Source organism: Neopsephotus bourkii, unplaced genomic scaffold (assembly GCF_033783945.1).
Source record: "Neopsephotus bourkii isolate Nb327-2 ecotype Australia unplaced genomic scaffold, CSIRO-AGI_Nbou_v1 NB_1049, whole genome shotgun sequence".
NCBI classification, from domain to species: Eukaryota; Metazoa; Chordata; class Aves; order Psittaciformes; family Psittacidae; genus Neopsephotus; species Neopsephotus bourkii.
Window position 1 is genome coordinate 310,512 of NW_026901538.1, and position 15,317 is coordinate 325,828.

The 15,317-nt window shown below is 40.4% G+C and overlaps 1 protein-coding gene across 2 annotated transcripts in view; it reads left to right on the forward strand.

The window, feature by feature from the left end:
• The first annotated feature begins 3,098 nt into the window (after positions 1 to 3,098).
• The window catches only part of TNFAIP8 (TNF alpha induced protein 8), a 32,285-nt gene continuing 20,066 nt past the window's right edge, over positions 3,099 to 15,317 (forward strand). The window contains exon 1 of one of the 2 annotated variants that reach the window (XM_061361035.1): positions 3,099 to 3,198. In XM_061361035.1, coding sequence (XP_061217019.1) covers position 3,198 — 1 coding nt within the window. In that variant the 5' untranslated portion in view covers positions 3,099 to 3,197. Of the gene's footprint in view, positions 3,199 to 14,722; positions 14,786 to 15,317 lie in introns of those variants that run through there. The other variant, XM_061361033.1, reaches the window with a different exon arrangement.

Consider the following 15,317-nt stretch of genomic DNA (forward strand, 5'->3'; position numbering starts at 1 on the left):
CTAGCAGCTCCAGTCATGCTTAGTCATAATGTGAGTGACAGTATCTCTTAAAGTTATTGGTTACTGGTAGCATACACATTCAGAAATATAGCAGAGTTGGATTTGGGAAGCACTGTGATTTGTGGATGAAGTGTGCATCTTTTAGGAATATTTTTGAGCTGTATACCAGGTAGGCAGTTTTGTCTCGTTTTATAATAAATCAAAGTTTATTCAGACCATAATTATAGCACAGGCTTGGGACAGGGTGCTGAATATACTCACTGATTGTTATCATTTGAAACAAGCATTTGGCCTAAAAGTAAATTTCCTTAATTTTTGCTATGAAACTGGCCCCCCAAACTCTGTAATCACTAAAATGTGTGTAAAAATAGAATAATAGAACAGAATCATGGGTTGGAAGGGACCTGAAAGCTCATCTAGTTCTACTCCCTCCTGCCATGGGCAGGGATACCTTCCACTAGACCAGGTTGCTCAAAGCCCCATCCAGCCTGGCCTTGACAACTGCCAGGGATGGGACATCCACAGCTTCCCTATGCAAACTGTGCCAGTGCCTGACCACCTTCAAAATGAAGAATTTCTTCCTTATATCTAGTCTAAATCTATCCTCTTTCATCTTAAAGCTATTCTCCCTTGTCCTGTCACTACAGGCCTCTATAAAAAGTCCCTCTACAGACTTCTTATATGCCCCTTTCAGGCACTGGAAGACTTACAAGATCTCTCTGGAAACTCCTCTTCCCCAGGCTAAAGAAGCCCAGCTCTCTCATCCTGCCTACGTAAGAGAGGTGCTCTAGTGCACTGAGCATTTTTCTGGTCCTCCTCTGGACTCACTTGAGCAGCTCCATGTCCATCTTGTGTTGGATCCCCAGAGCTGAACACTACTGCAGATGTGCTCTCATGAGAGCAGAGTAGAGAGGGAGAATCACCTCACCACAAATAGAAATACCTTTTTCATGTTGAGGGAGTATCAGGCATCAGAAGTGCAGGTAAACAAGAGCCTTGCAAGTGACTTCACAGATGCGAACTGTTGATGGTTTTTGTCACAACATGGACTTTATCTTTCACAATGTTGCTAACCTTGTTTTTAATGGAGGCATATCAGACACTTCGATCAACAGCTAGTCTCTGGTTCAGAGCAGAAACAGGTGTTTATTTGTTAGGGGTTGGCAGTTCTGCTCAGATACAGAAGATACAGTTTCATTTGTCATATTTAGCCAAAATAAGATTTATATCTAGTTTGAGTTTTAGTATAAAACACCTGCAAATAATTAACTTTCCTGTACAGCCAATTGTAGTTGGTATTTGTGGTTACACCCTATGAAACCAGTACTAGGTGAAGTCTGTTGCTTTATACCTGAGGGTTTTACCATAAGAGATACGAGGAGGAAAAAGCTGCTGTCTCATTCACTGAGAGATTTCAGCATGTAGCCCTGGGTCAGACATCAGGACAGCTGGAGAGAGCTGGCTAACTTATGGTGCATTCACAAAAACCAGTAGGTTAAGTGGAGCATCTGTAGGAGAAGCTGTCATGCATGAGGTACTAGTTCCTCTCTGGAGAGAGACACCGTACTTCAAATGGAAAGGCAGTACCTGTTTCACCCCAAAATTCATATCCTGGAGCTTTCATCTCTGAAACAAGGCCTTTTGATGTGCAGAGGTTGCTAATACATGAATTCAGACTAAGTATCTGTGGTGGGGTTTGTTGCTGCTTTTTTTTTGTTTGCTTTTTTATTTTGGGGGGAGTTGAGTGTCATATACTGAAGTTAGGTAAAGTTTCAGGATGGTAGAAAAATTCTTATTTCCCAGTCAATGTTCAGCATCTCAAACTCAGTTCAATTCTGATTTCATTTAGAAACTATTTGGTGAAAAGCTGTAAGTAGATCTGGGCTGGAATCAGGTAAGATCAGCACAAGTCCCTGTGGTCATGTTGTACACATTACTTTCTTTCAGGTCATTGTTGCACAAACATTATTAACTATGGTTTCTAGTTTTTGATGTGCACTTTGGCCTGTGTAGTTCTGTAGTTCCGCATAGAATTTTTAAGCTGTATTTTAAGGAAGGAGATGGCATTGATGTGTTTCAAAACATTTTTTGAAATTTAAATATTCATAAATACCATATTTCAAAGGATCTGGAAAAACAAGTAGACAGTAGGTACCCCACAGGTGCTCTGTGTGCATGAATGTGTACACCATCAATGAAGACTCCAAGAATCCTGTGTCACCCAGTCATGCAGGGGATACTGACATTAGCTGTACCATATCACTTAAAGGTGCAGCACTTCATGTTGAGTGTACTTGCGTGCTCCTTAAAAAACTAGAGAAACAAGAAAATTAATCTAGTTCACAACTAAGCCAAGGCAGCAGTGCTTGTCACCAAAACTACCAGTTTTGATTAGCAACTGTTGTTTGGTTTGGTTTGTTTTTTTTTTAAACTTATGACTGTTTTTTTTCCAAACATTATACTAACTTATATTTCTGTATTGGTGTTAGATATCTGTGCATTTTAGTGCAGTGGTTCTTTATTTCTTTTCATTATTTCCCTAATCACACACTAGTATTTGTATTTCACCTATTTCTGATTAGTATTGGAATAAATGCCAGAAACCCAGTACGACAAACGAGTCAGTAACTACAGTAGTTACTACTGATGAGATGGCTATCCCTGTGCTTTTTTGTCATGCCTGTCCTTTTTCAGTGAAGTTTTCTTTACCCCTGATTTGCTTTGATAAACTGATACCTTTCTAGATTTCCAGGTATTTCCACATGGTGTGTGCTATGTTTGAATTCCATAGGAATTTTTAAAAGAAATTAGATTATTTGTGCACTGCTGAAGAGCTTGCATTGGTCACAAGCTTGAAGGTCAGTATGCACTTACAGTACAAACTATAGAGTAGAAACCACAGAGGATTGTGAAACCAAACTCTCAGGAAATGGGGAAACATTATGGCTTTAGTATTATGTTGCCCAAACATGCTCACTGTTTACTGTGAGGTAAGCTTCTGCTGGCTTTTTCCTGATGTTAAAAATAAGTTGTGTTATGTAGATGCTGAAATGATCTGTTTTGGGAAGGCATTGCATTATCTTTGAGTCAAATATATTTATAGTCTGACCTCATAATGCTACATTTCACCTCTACTTTTCTGTTCATCGACCAGACTTGCTACTGTTTTCTACCCGCAGTCGACTGCACTGAGATCAAGTAAGCCTGTTTGGAAATAAAACTTTGATGGAGCAGCTTTATAGCCAAGTATACATATGAGCTTTCTTCTGAGTAGACGATGCTTTACTGCTTTCAGTTAATGTGTACTTTAATACCATTGTTTTAGTTTCATAGTTAAGAGAAACATGTTATATTTGCTATTTGAGAAAGAATGGACATTTATTTATTCAATTTCACTTAGAGATGAAAAACTTGATAAATCTACGTTGGCTTAAAATATGGATCAAGAATGTTGGGGGAACTCTTAGCTGCTTAGGTAGCATTTATTAGAGTAATGAGAATGTTTTCAGTGGTGTCAATTCCTGCTTCATCTTTTTTTTCAGGAGGAATGTGAACACATTTGTACATACATTTAGGATGAAATGTTTCAAGGCAACCAGGAAGTAGAAATGTAGATTCAGTATTTGCTTTATTGTCTTAGAGTTTTGAAAACATGATAGGCAGGTGTATCTACCCAACCTTGATTAAACTAGAATATCCTTATTAGTCTTATTGCATCTTTGCTACTACATATTAACTGCATTTTCTTTTCATGTCAGCTAAGGTTTTAATTGGCATTCAGAAAAATGTCAGTGACTAATACTTGGGAAAAATATTATGGAAAAGTTAGTTCCCAGATAATTGTTGTTTTAGTGTACACAGAAATGTCTACTATTATCTAATTCTTAGGTAAACTATCCTTTCTCCACCATTAGAGTTTTAATTTTCAACAGAAAAAAAAATCTTTTGAATTTTTGAATTCTCATGGAATTATTGAGACTTTGTCTTTTCTTGGCGTTGACGCAGAGAAAATGGGGTACTTTCTGCAGGATCAGGGATATTTTGCAGGCTTAGTGCATATTCTATGTGCAGTCTTTATCTGTGGGATTCCTTTTGTGGCAGTGGTATTTGTGCTTCTTGGCATCAGACCTCGTATCACTGCTACACATCAAGTGAGAAGCTGTCAGAATTCCCAATGATTAGTTAAGGGCTGGGGTTCATCTCTTCCTTCCCACACTGACCTCCTCACTGCTCTTTCACCCTGTCTGTACCTTGCTGGGGACCTCGGACCTGCTTTGGCATGACCTCTTCACAGAGATGATTACAGCATGAAGAGTCCCCTTATTCTGTTTGAATTTCTGAAATCAAGGGGACTTACATCCACATCCCTCTTTCACCCCCTATTCTCCTGAATTATCTGCTATACCCTGATTTTCCACTGTCTCCATACACAAAACAATCCTGCATGTCTGGTGAGCAGAAAGGCTGCCAAGGACTTGAGAGCTGGCAAGGTGCATTGTAGGTATCTCAAAATCTCCTCTCTGTGGGGGAAGGAAAGGGAAGGTTGCATTATCCCATTTCTGGCAAGGCAGTGGAAGGATAGGGAAGGGAAAAACATATCGGCACATCAGGGCTGAACCAAGTCATTGTACACAGAAACTGGGAGCAGGGACCAAGCATCATGAGCAGCACAGTTGTATATATATATATATATATATATATACCTTGAACTGATACTGAGAATTTTAGTATGGCTTTAATTCATGGAGCCAAGTTGTTACCACTATACCATCTGTTATACTGCTGTCTTAATACAGAATAATAGAACAGTTTGGAAAGGACCTTCAAAGGTCATTAGTTCCAACCCTCCTGCAGGTCTCAGGGACATCTTCAATGAGATCAGGTTGCCCAGAACCACATCCAACCTGGCCTTGAATGTCTCCAGGTGTGGAGCATCTTCCAGTATTTTATGACCTGCGTTGTAAAGAAACTTCTCCCTCATGTCTAGCCTGAAGCTGGACTCCTTTTTTTTATTCCAGACTGTTGTAGCAGCCTCTTTACCATTATTGTATTTTTATTTTTTTCACTGATCTGCATCTTTTCAACTTCAAATAATTCTTATCAGTTTAGTCCCTTACCACAGGCTTTCCTGGACTCCAGTTAGACAAACTTAATTTGTCTAAAAAAAAAAAGTAAGCATCTTCTAGGTAGATTTAAGCCTTTTTTCAAGCACATCTTGGGTTTGGCTAGGGAAAAGTGATAAACATTTTCTGCTGCTGCCTGTGTGTTGACGGCCGATTTCAGGCAGTGGCCACTGCGTCAGAAGCGTCTTGTTCTCCAGGTTCTCCATTACAGCACAAGTTCAGCCTTTTTGTGTGAGTTGCAGTATAAAATCCTAACACGAGGCTATACGTGTAGCCCCGCGGGTTTTTACTCTGTCCTTCGCTCCTGGTCCTGCGCAAAACATCTCGCAGACCTGCTCTTTTTAGCTCAGGGCGCTGTTGCCACCTCGTGGCATTGGCCAAAACCAGAAACGAATGCACCGTGACTTGCATCAGTCGCCGACAGATGTCGTTGCTGAGACGGACGGGGGAGGTGCAGGGGGTGGGATCTCGTTTGAGGCTTTCCCCAATGCAACGCTCAGAAGTTTTGTTACGTGGGATTTCTGATTAAAGTGCCCCATCCCTTCTGGGCCAACGGTGGCAGAGTCACTGGTAGCCTTTATTTTTTGTCTTGCTTCATTTGTTTTGTAATGTGGGCAAAGATGGTGCTAGCTGTTGCCCCTACAGAGCCTCGGGTTTTGGAGCACTGCAGAGTTCCCAGCCTTTAGGAGAACTGCAGTAGTCCCAGCAGACCAGAGCGTCAACAATAAATCATCGAAGTATGTGCCATGATTCAGCTTTCAGCAAACGAGATGCTGAGCAAAAAGAGTGAGAAGTCTTGTTCTGATCTTGTTATCACATCTTCACCTCTCCTTCTCTCTCTCCCCTCCTTTTTTTTGTTGAAAATGAATTCTTGAAATAGTTTCATGAAAGTTTCACAACAACCCTGAACCCTGTAAAGTGGTATTCACTTTGGCCTTACCCCAGAGTACAGACTCAGCTGTTATTGTTGCTAAAGAATTCTAAGAGCTGAGAATTTCCTGTAGATAAAATACTTGAAAGATTAGACATGCCTCTACTAAATAAACTCATTTGGGCTCCAGCAAAAATTCTCTGTTTGTTTGTTTGTAGTTTTAATTGGAACTCATAGCAATCAAGAAAACCCCAACACTGAGTTTTTAATGTAGTGCTGAAGAGTTTACACCTGGGTTTTGCCTGCATTGCTCACTAGCATAAGCCTGCTTAATACAGGGGAGAATGAGCAAGGTATGGATTTGAGTTGTCATAACTACATCATCAAAGCCCTTATTTTCTCCGGGAAATGTTTCTAGCTGCAATTAATTCATTAGATATTTATTATAAAATAAGAGTAAAAAAAAGAATCAGAGTTATTTTAGGTTAAAATTGTCATAGCCAAAAAATAAATATTAAACGTTAGCTATAAGTGGGATCTTTCTTAAGCTGAGTCCACATGCCTGTGCTAGCATTGTAGGTGGAAAACGAGATGCTGCTGTTCTGACTTCCACCAGCCTCAAGTGATGATCTCAAGTGTGCTTTGACTATGAAAATGTTACTGTAGGTCAGGGAAAGCAAGTACTAAAAATCTTTCATCTAAGGCATAAACAGTGAGTTTTTAAATGTGTTTTGGTATTGGGAACCAACTTTTCAGCACAGTGTTAGTATTTTCCCCAAAAGAAATCCAGTTCTTGCAAGTACTTTTCCAGATTCTTAATGTGGTCTAAGTCAGAGCTTTAGGCAAATAATAAACTGATTTGGAGCATGCAGAAATCAATATGGTTCTTTGAATGTACACCACATAATTAGGTACATCTGGCTTGTGAATGTAAACTCTACCTAAACTGAATTTTTAAAGAGCAAACTCTGCTTTGGTTTAATATGCATTTAAATTCCTCTTTTAATCTCTTTTAATTAAGTTTGAATCAAAATGAGATTGTTCTCATAGCTTGGTATTTTCTAGCTTTGCTTGATTTGAAATTTTATCTAGATAAGTTTTGCATTTGATATGCAAGTGGTGTTTTGGCTGTTTGCATGATTAATGACTTTGGAGTCTTAAAGAAAAAGAGCACAGTTTGTTATGTGTTATATCCAAACACTTGGATTGTTTGCCTGGGACTGGAACACAGCCCTTGCAAACTAAGACACATGTGTTTTTGCATATGTACACAGCTTTTATACGAATAAAAATCTTTGGTTTTGAAGGCAATATTCAATTTTGTGTTATGTCAGCATCACTTGCCATACCTTTTTAAACAACCAACCAACCAGCCAAACAACCCCCCCATACCTTATTAGCCATGTATCTCCAGCAGCACTGTTTAAAACATACTGTATTTAACACTAGTTCATGCAGTTTGTTTTCAAGCTCTTTTTGGCAATGTGATATTAGATTTTCTGGTTTTAATTAAAATAACCCTTTTAAATTGAAATTGCTCCAGCACTGTGTTTTGAGGCATAAGTATCTGGCAGTACCTCTTTTCTTACGTCTTGCTGAGAGTGATCTGGGGTATCTCTTCCCATGGCCTGTGGTGATGCTGTCAGTCTCTGTGTAGCGTATTAACTTCCCCCTCATCTGTGTGATGCTTTTGTGTGATTTCTGTTTCTGATGCAGGGTTTTTTTCATGTTTATATATTTGGCTATCTGACTCTCAGACTTTTTCTTAGACTTTTCTTTCATTTTTGCAAAGGCTGCAATGTCTTACAATAACACAACCATTTTGTAATAATTTTATTGTTAACTACCACTGGGAAACTTATTTTTCTGTGTGACAAAACTAGCTCAGATCTGCTGCACTCTTTTCCAAACTGGAGGGTTGCACCTTTGTAAGTCTGTTCACGCAGGTCTCTGTCACTGTCTCATTCTCTTCAGTGATGCCTTTTGCTTGGCATAGCTGCGTTGGCAGTAGCAATCTGTGTGTTCTCCTTTAAAAAAAAAAAAAAAAAAGTGGGATAAGTAAGTGCCTCTAAGTGCATGGTATGATAAAACCATTGTTATTATTAGGGGATTTGCACAACATGATACCTGCAGTCAAAGGCAACAGAGTTGTATCATGGCTCACACCTCAGAAGTCATGGCGTTGCTCTGTGTGTGAATTTGCAGAGCTGTTCTGAAAGAAAAAAGGTAAGGCAGTGACACCCATTCTGAGCTGAGAGCTGTCTCATTCCCAGCATTGTGCTGTTCTGTGACAAAGGATACTTATCTTGAGGCCAAAAAGAGGATTTGTGCTTTACATGCTGCTTGTTCTTATCCCTGGCTTGGTTGGGTCACAGTGAATCTATTTGTCACCCCATATTGCTTCTTATTCTGCCAGTTCATTACCAGAAACAAAGTCTTTACACATACTTCCGCCCAGCTTACTCTATGGTGAGCCTAGGTTTTGCTTACTTTGAAGGCTGCACCAGCAGTGTGGTTTGGGGTTCCTACAATATTAAATTTCCTATATATTGCTCTTGCCATTTGGAAATTAAACAAATGGGCAGGCCTGAATAAACCACTGGCAGGGTGGAGAATGGATGCTGAACAGGACGGTACAGAAACAGGCAGGAAGGACAGCACAAGGGAGGGGGGAGAACAAGATGAAGTGCTGGATGCCAAGCATGGCGCAGTAGACATTGAGGGTCGCCCAGTCCCTTGGGCTGGACTTTTTATAATTCTTTAATCACAAGGTAGAAACATACACCAGAGTATCTTTTGTGGGTCTGCCAATAGGTAGAAGCACAAGTGCTTCAACAAGTGCCTCAAGCATTATCACCTGATTAGCCTGAAGCTTGTTTTGCAAAGGGGAAAACATGACTTTAGGATAAGGAATACCAAGTGGTGACAATCAGGCCAAAACCTGTATTTTTCAGGTCCATCTCATAGATCAACCTGCTAATGCTGTGGTTTATTTTGGCTATCTGGCTTTCAGTGGAATGAATTTTCCTAAGCGGAAAACAGTGCCTGCATTTGCATAAATAAAAGTTTTGCATTTGTAGACGACATCTCTAACTAAGATGTTAAGTGTTACGCTGTTACATGAAAACCCTGAATGCTGTATGCTGAAAACAGTATTTCTGAATCAATCAAAACCTAAGCACTGTCTAGGTTATCTTGACCTTTGTGTGCTTTATGATAGAAAATATTAAATAGTAATCAGGAGTGAAGTCTGGCTGCAGCAACAACAGATGGGCTTGTTATACCTAATCCTTTTAGTTACATAACTGCGTAAACAGTACTATTAAAATCACAGAGCTAATCAAAAGTTCTCTTTTACTGTAAAATAATATTAAGCACCAAATTGACAAAGTTGCGTAAGAGCTCAAGTTTGGTTTTGCTGCACTCTGCACAGACAGTGCCTGTTGCACTCTCTTGTGCAATAACTGAAGTAACACAACTACAGATGGTGTTGCTCTACCTCTGGGTTAGGAAATAACTTTAAAATAGCTTCTTGGTTTGCTAATTTGAATGTCTGGGTGTCACTGTTGAAGTGCATAACTGAAAGCAGAACAACTTAAACACAATGTAAGAAAACAGGTATTTTACTGTTTTCTGTGACTCTAACCCTTCTTCACACCATGCCTCTCCCTGTGCACCATTGCATACACGTGTGTCCTGTGTATGTGCTGTCTGTATATGGCAGCAGCACAAGGCACTTTCAGCAGGTCAGGGCTGTTCTGTTTGGCACCTGGGAGGATGCCTGGCTGGTGGATTTCTGCATCCTGGGACATAAGCAGTGCCAGAGGAGGCAGCGGCTCCTTGCCTTGTACTGCAAGGTATCAGTGCTCTGTAGAGATAACAAAGAGCTCATCCACCTGTCTAAACTAATAGGGAAGGGCTAGAAAACAAAATTGTCTCCTGATTTATAAACTTGTGTACCTTGAAACTCAGTACAGTTATGATCTGTCAACCTAAAAGAAAAATAAAAGGTTGTAGTGGTACTGGAATAGATGCAGTGGAGCAAGTCGGAGGAGGCATGCTTGTATGCTGTCTTTGCTTACTCAAACAGTAACTTTTGTGAAAAGGTACTTCTGGTAAAACCTGCAAGTTAACAAGGCATCACTTGCCGAAGAGGTAGCTGCAGTTAGTTTCCTAATTTTATTTCAAGGTGGCTTCCAGGCATTTGAATTTAACCATTTGTCCTCTTTCTTCCATGAACTGTTATCTTGTATCTTTTTTCAGAGGTACTATATAAACGTCTCATTGCCCTTCTGACAGGGCAGCGTATTTGGGGATGCCATGAAAGTGTGCAGACCAGGCATGCGGCATTTATTTCTGCTTGGGAAATTTTGGATTAAAGTATAACCAGCTTACATCTTGTTCCCTTTCAGAACATTAGTTTGATAAAAACTCAAATATTTGTGAATTAGTGAAATACATTTACAGTGATGGGTGCATCACATCATATCTCAGTATGTTTTGCAAATGATACATGCAAAGAAATAATACGTGTGAGTAGTGTTTCATAACTATGTATCCAATGTTCTCCTTGTCCTGGGTGAAAACTTGCATTGTATGCCTGTAATCCACACCCACTGAAGAGTGTCACAAGTTGAATATTTGTCAACTCCAACCCCTTGCTTCAGAAATGGGGAGAACTTGATTGGGCTACAGAAGAGAAATGGCATAAGCTTTCCTTATATTACTGAATGATTGCTAAAAGGCAAAGTTAACATAATCCATAGATTATACATGAAGTTATCATGGACCTTCTTTTTGTTGCATAAAGGTTTGCAATCCATTGAATGTGACATCCTGGAAAAGCAGAATTTATTACCGGACAGTTCTGATTATGTTAACCAAACACGGGGAGATTTTTTTCTTTTTTGAAAAACTCCATTAATATGTAATGTCTGAAGTCTCACATTATCACTTTCTTCTCTAGAACAGTTCTAAAGCTGTGCAGGTTTTGGTTTGGTGGTTTTTTTTCAGTAGGAGATGTATTCTTGATTCCGTGACAGCTGCCTCCTCTTGAAAGTTTCTTCCTGGTACTTTTCATGTAGTAGTCCTGCTTCCTCTTTTTTGTAAACCAAAACATTAGTCTTTTTTGTTGTTTTTGCATTGAGCTTCAGAATCTTGCTAGCAGTAATTTTAGCACCATTTTATGGACTACTATTACAGCTATTATTTATGTAAAATACTTACATATAATAGGATTTGTCACCTGTGTATCTAATAAGAAAATGTTTCTGTAAACAGGGCTGTCTGAGCATGCACTGAGACACAAAACAGGAGCAAGGTTCTGAGCTGGGCCTGGGATGTGCTGACACAGCTGCCCATCCTTTCACAATGTCCTGTGTATTGCTGTAGTAAGCCAAGGCCTGACTACAGCCTGTTCTTTCTGTGGTAACCCTGCCTTACTGTTAGTAGAAATTAGGACAATTTATAAATTATGTGCTAAAACCCAAACCAAACCAAAACCAACTACATTTTTCACAAAGTAAACCAGAAGTTTTTTGTTTCAGATTCGAAAGGATTATACTTTACCCCTTGTCTTACCCAGCTTTGTGACTTTTAGCCACTGAAACTTAGTAGGTAAAACCCCTTTTTTCTTTTTTTTTTTTTTTTTTTTTTTTTGGTATATGCCACACAAAAAGTTTAATTTTCCTTTGGGAAGTCTGGCCTTCCCTTTGAGACAACATCCATCCAAATGCAGGGTGGGTTTTAAGCCCTTCATTTTAGAAAGTTACTTTTCTTTCCCTAAGAGAATCTGCCCTATGAAATTTAGCTGTATCTACTGATTCTATTTTAGAGGTTTTGTCACTGTTCCATATCATATGCACAATTTTATGATTGAAGAGGGTTTTTTAAACTTTCAGGCTGTTTGCATCACTGGGCACTGGTGTTGTCCATGAACTCCATTTAATTTTCACCTCCCTTATTCCATTACTTTTACTGGCCTTCTAAGTAGAATCATAGAATAGTTAGGGTTGGAAAGGACCTTAAGGTCGTCTAGTTCCAACCCTCCTGCCATGGACAGGGACACCTCACACTAAACCATGTCACCCAAGGCTCTGTCCAACCTGGCCTTGAACACCACCAGGGATGGAGCATTCACAGCCTCCCTGGGCAACCTATTCGAGTGCCTCACCACCCTTACAGGAAAGAACTTCCCCCTTATATCCAATCTAACCTTCCCCTGTTTAAATTTTAGATTGGAAGTAAAATTATTGGAGTTCCTTGGGTGCAGACTCTGAAGAAGGTGATAATCCTCATGATCAAATACCATTAAAAATTGCTGCTTAACCTAAGATCAGAAAATTACCTACCTAAACACTCTGGTCTGGTTGGAGTCTTTTCCGCTGATGCATGTGTTTTCACGAAGCACAACAATAAACCGACATTTCTAGGGTCTGAATTGAGACCCTGTGTGCAGAAAGAACAAGGCTGAGTGAGGAGATGCAGTGTCGAGTCTGTAGGGGAGAAACAATACAAAATCATCAAGTTTTTCTTACCTGTCCAGAGAAGTCTGAAGTTTCTGAGAGATCTGAGAAATCTTAATTTGCAGAACTTGCTGACATTTAATCACAAGGCTTTTAATCTTGCAGTGTCTGTGGGTCATCTAAATGAAAGGCATCCATCTATTGTGTATATCTGTTCTGCAGGTCTCTTGGTACTGGCTTATTTATTCTTATATCCTTAAATATATTCAGACTATTTTATCTCTGTGCCAATGTTCCCTTTGATTAAAGGACCCCAAAGGCTATCGCAGTTCATCTTGACTAGCATTATGTTTCTTCCTGTTCCTCTATTCTGTGTGGGATTTTTTTGAGTGGTTTCAATCTACTAAACAGTAATTACCCTAAAACAGTAATTTTTATTTTTTTCTTTTAACTTGAAAATGTGGCTTCTTTAACTAGTCCAGTGTTGCAATTAGGGTAATACTTGCTTTTATACTCTGTTCTTTGAAGGATGCAGCTGCTGTGCTTTGCTACACTGCAAGAGACGATGAGGCCTGTGGAAGGCATCTAGCTTCTTGAGGAATGTTTTTAAGGGACTCATGGAGTTGCGCATATTGCAAAATAAAAAAATTGCCAGCGTCACCAAGAGCCTTTAACTAAAATGAGATCTGTCTTTCTTAGGCATGGGAGGAGTACGTGGCAAAGGACAGTCCTTATAATGAATAAAATCATTCAAAATAGGGCAAAAGTTGCTCACATTCTAAAGTATTATTTACCCAAGTCTCAAAGCAACTTTTCCAGGGCTGAAGAATTCATACCATCTTTCCTGACTCTGTACCTTTTACTTATAAGGCTATCCCACCAACTTAAGTCTTTCCATGAGCATTAGTGAATACAGCTGAAATGCTACCATCTAAAATGCTTTTTTGGGGGGCTGTTGTTTTTTTTTTTTCTTTCATATGTGCCCCAGTTTTGTGCCGCTGAGAAGCTTTGGCTCTTTTTGACTTCATCTTTGCCCTGGGTTCAGCAGTAGCAGCCATTCTGTCATTTTGTGGGTTTAAACCACAACAATCTTGAAATACAGTTATTTCTACTTGACTCCAGTAACAGGCTTGCTGACTGTTAACAGCTGTTAATAGAGTTTCTTCCACAAAGCCCCTCACAACCCTTCAGGTGCACACATGTAACCCTGTGAGGGGGAGGTAGGTGCGAATTTGGTTGCATGTCAGATCTGGCAGCGCCATCAGGACTTCTCTAGGGAAATCACACCTCACGTTTCCACCGAGGTTTTGTCCTGTTCACTGTGCTAAAAATGTATTAAACAAGTAGGAAAAGGTGGTTCCTTTTGAGGGTGATTTTACTGAAAGCTGTGCCAATCGGAGGAGACGCTTCCATGTAATCCCCCTGATTTTGCTCTGAGGGCATGCATGAAAGATGCAAGGCAAGTTGTGAGGTGGATGGAAAAGACCACTGTTCTCTTGCTGTGCTGTAAAACAAGGCTGTGTAACAGTTATCTAAAAAATCTAGGATGCAGGGTGGTCTGTAGCACAGGGAAACCGGATAGCTGTTCCGAGAAGGAAAGGAGAATTGCTTCTTTCAGGGAAGACGGCAGTATGCACTCAGCAAGGCTGAAAGAAAAAAAAATAATTACTTAGCTTAAACTACCTGAAAGAAAGCTGCTGCTTCTCATCCTTTAAGCATGCATTTACTCATCCTGTATTACTCAGTATAATTACGCAGCCTACAGAACTAATTCCAGATAGTAACCAGTGTTGAAATGCACAATTTAGGCTTAAAAAATAATTGATTTAAATTAGATTTTCGTGCAAGTTAAGAGAGCTCCAATCTGATTGTCGGCTACCGCAATCAAACACTGCTCCGAACTCAGGGCTTTTTCGGTCTCCCCTGCTTACTTTCTCATACCACGCTGGCAAGCTGCAACAAGTGAAACTCCACCCTTCTTACGGACTGGGGAGAATAAAATGCATGGAGGGTGACTGCTGGCGAGTAAAATGAGGGTTTCTGTAAAGGTGCTGGTTTTCCAGACAGCCGCTGGTGTGCAGCTGAGAAAGGGGCGGGATCCCTTTCAAGTAGCTCAGTTGTGATTTGCTGAATTCGTAGACTTTTCCCCTTAAAATCCCAGCCCTCTCTCACTCTAGCTCACTCTTCGCTTTTACCCACCCCCGGGTCTCCTTACTTTTTCTCCGGGAAGTTAACTTGCGGCTGTTTCTGGACAGCAGCAGCTACAGGCTGGTCCGCAGTGCCTTGCGCTGACACCATGAGTTTGGAGGCTGATGAACCCAAGGAAGGTAGGGGTTTTAACTGTTTTCACAGGAGAGGAAAACGAGCACGCTCCCATTGCCAGCGCTGCTTTTGTGAGCGTGGAGGAGAGTTTCTGCTCGCTTTAGCTTTTGGGTATTCAAAGGGGAGGGGAAAATGCCTTGGCGAAATCAGCTGCAGTCCTTCGGATTTCTCTGGTTATGAAATGACCCAAGCGTTGGCACGCAGGGATATGTGTCTGCCTCGCCAGTGGTAGCTTACTCACACGTGGAATACCAGTAAGTGGAAGAGGTGGTGTTGCAAAACACCGGCAGGGGAATATCGAAAGAGGAAGGTTTCTTGAATTTGGAAGCACTGTATTTTTCAGCACAAGAGGAAGTTGCATGGAGGAGAAGTGAAAGGCCTTGTTTTGGGAATCAGCTTGATGCTACTTACTTCCCTGCCCGAATGAGTGTGCCGTGCATGCGTGTGCTAAAGCTGCGAGAAGTGTGCCAGAGCTACAGGTTTTCATTTACTGCTGCTGCAGTGGAAGGTGTGGAGGAGCTGGCGGCGCTCCAAGAA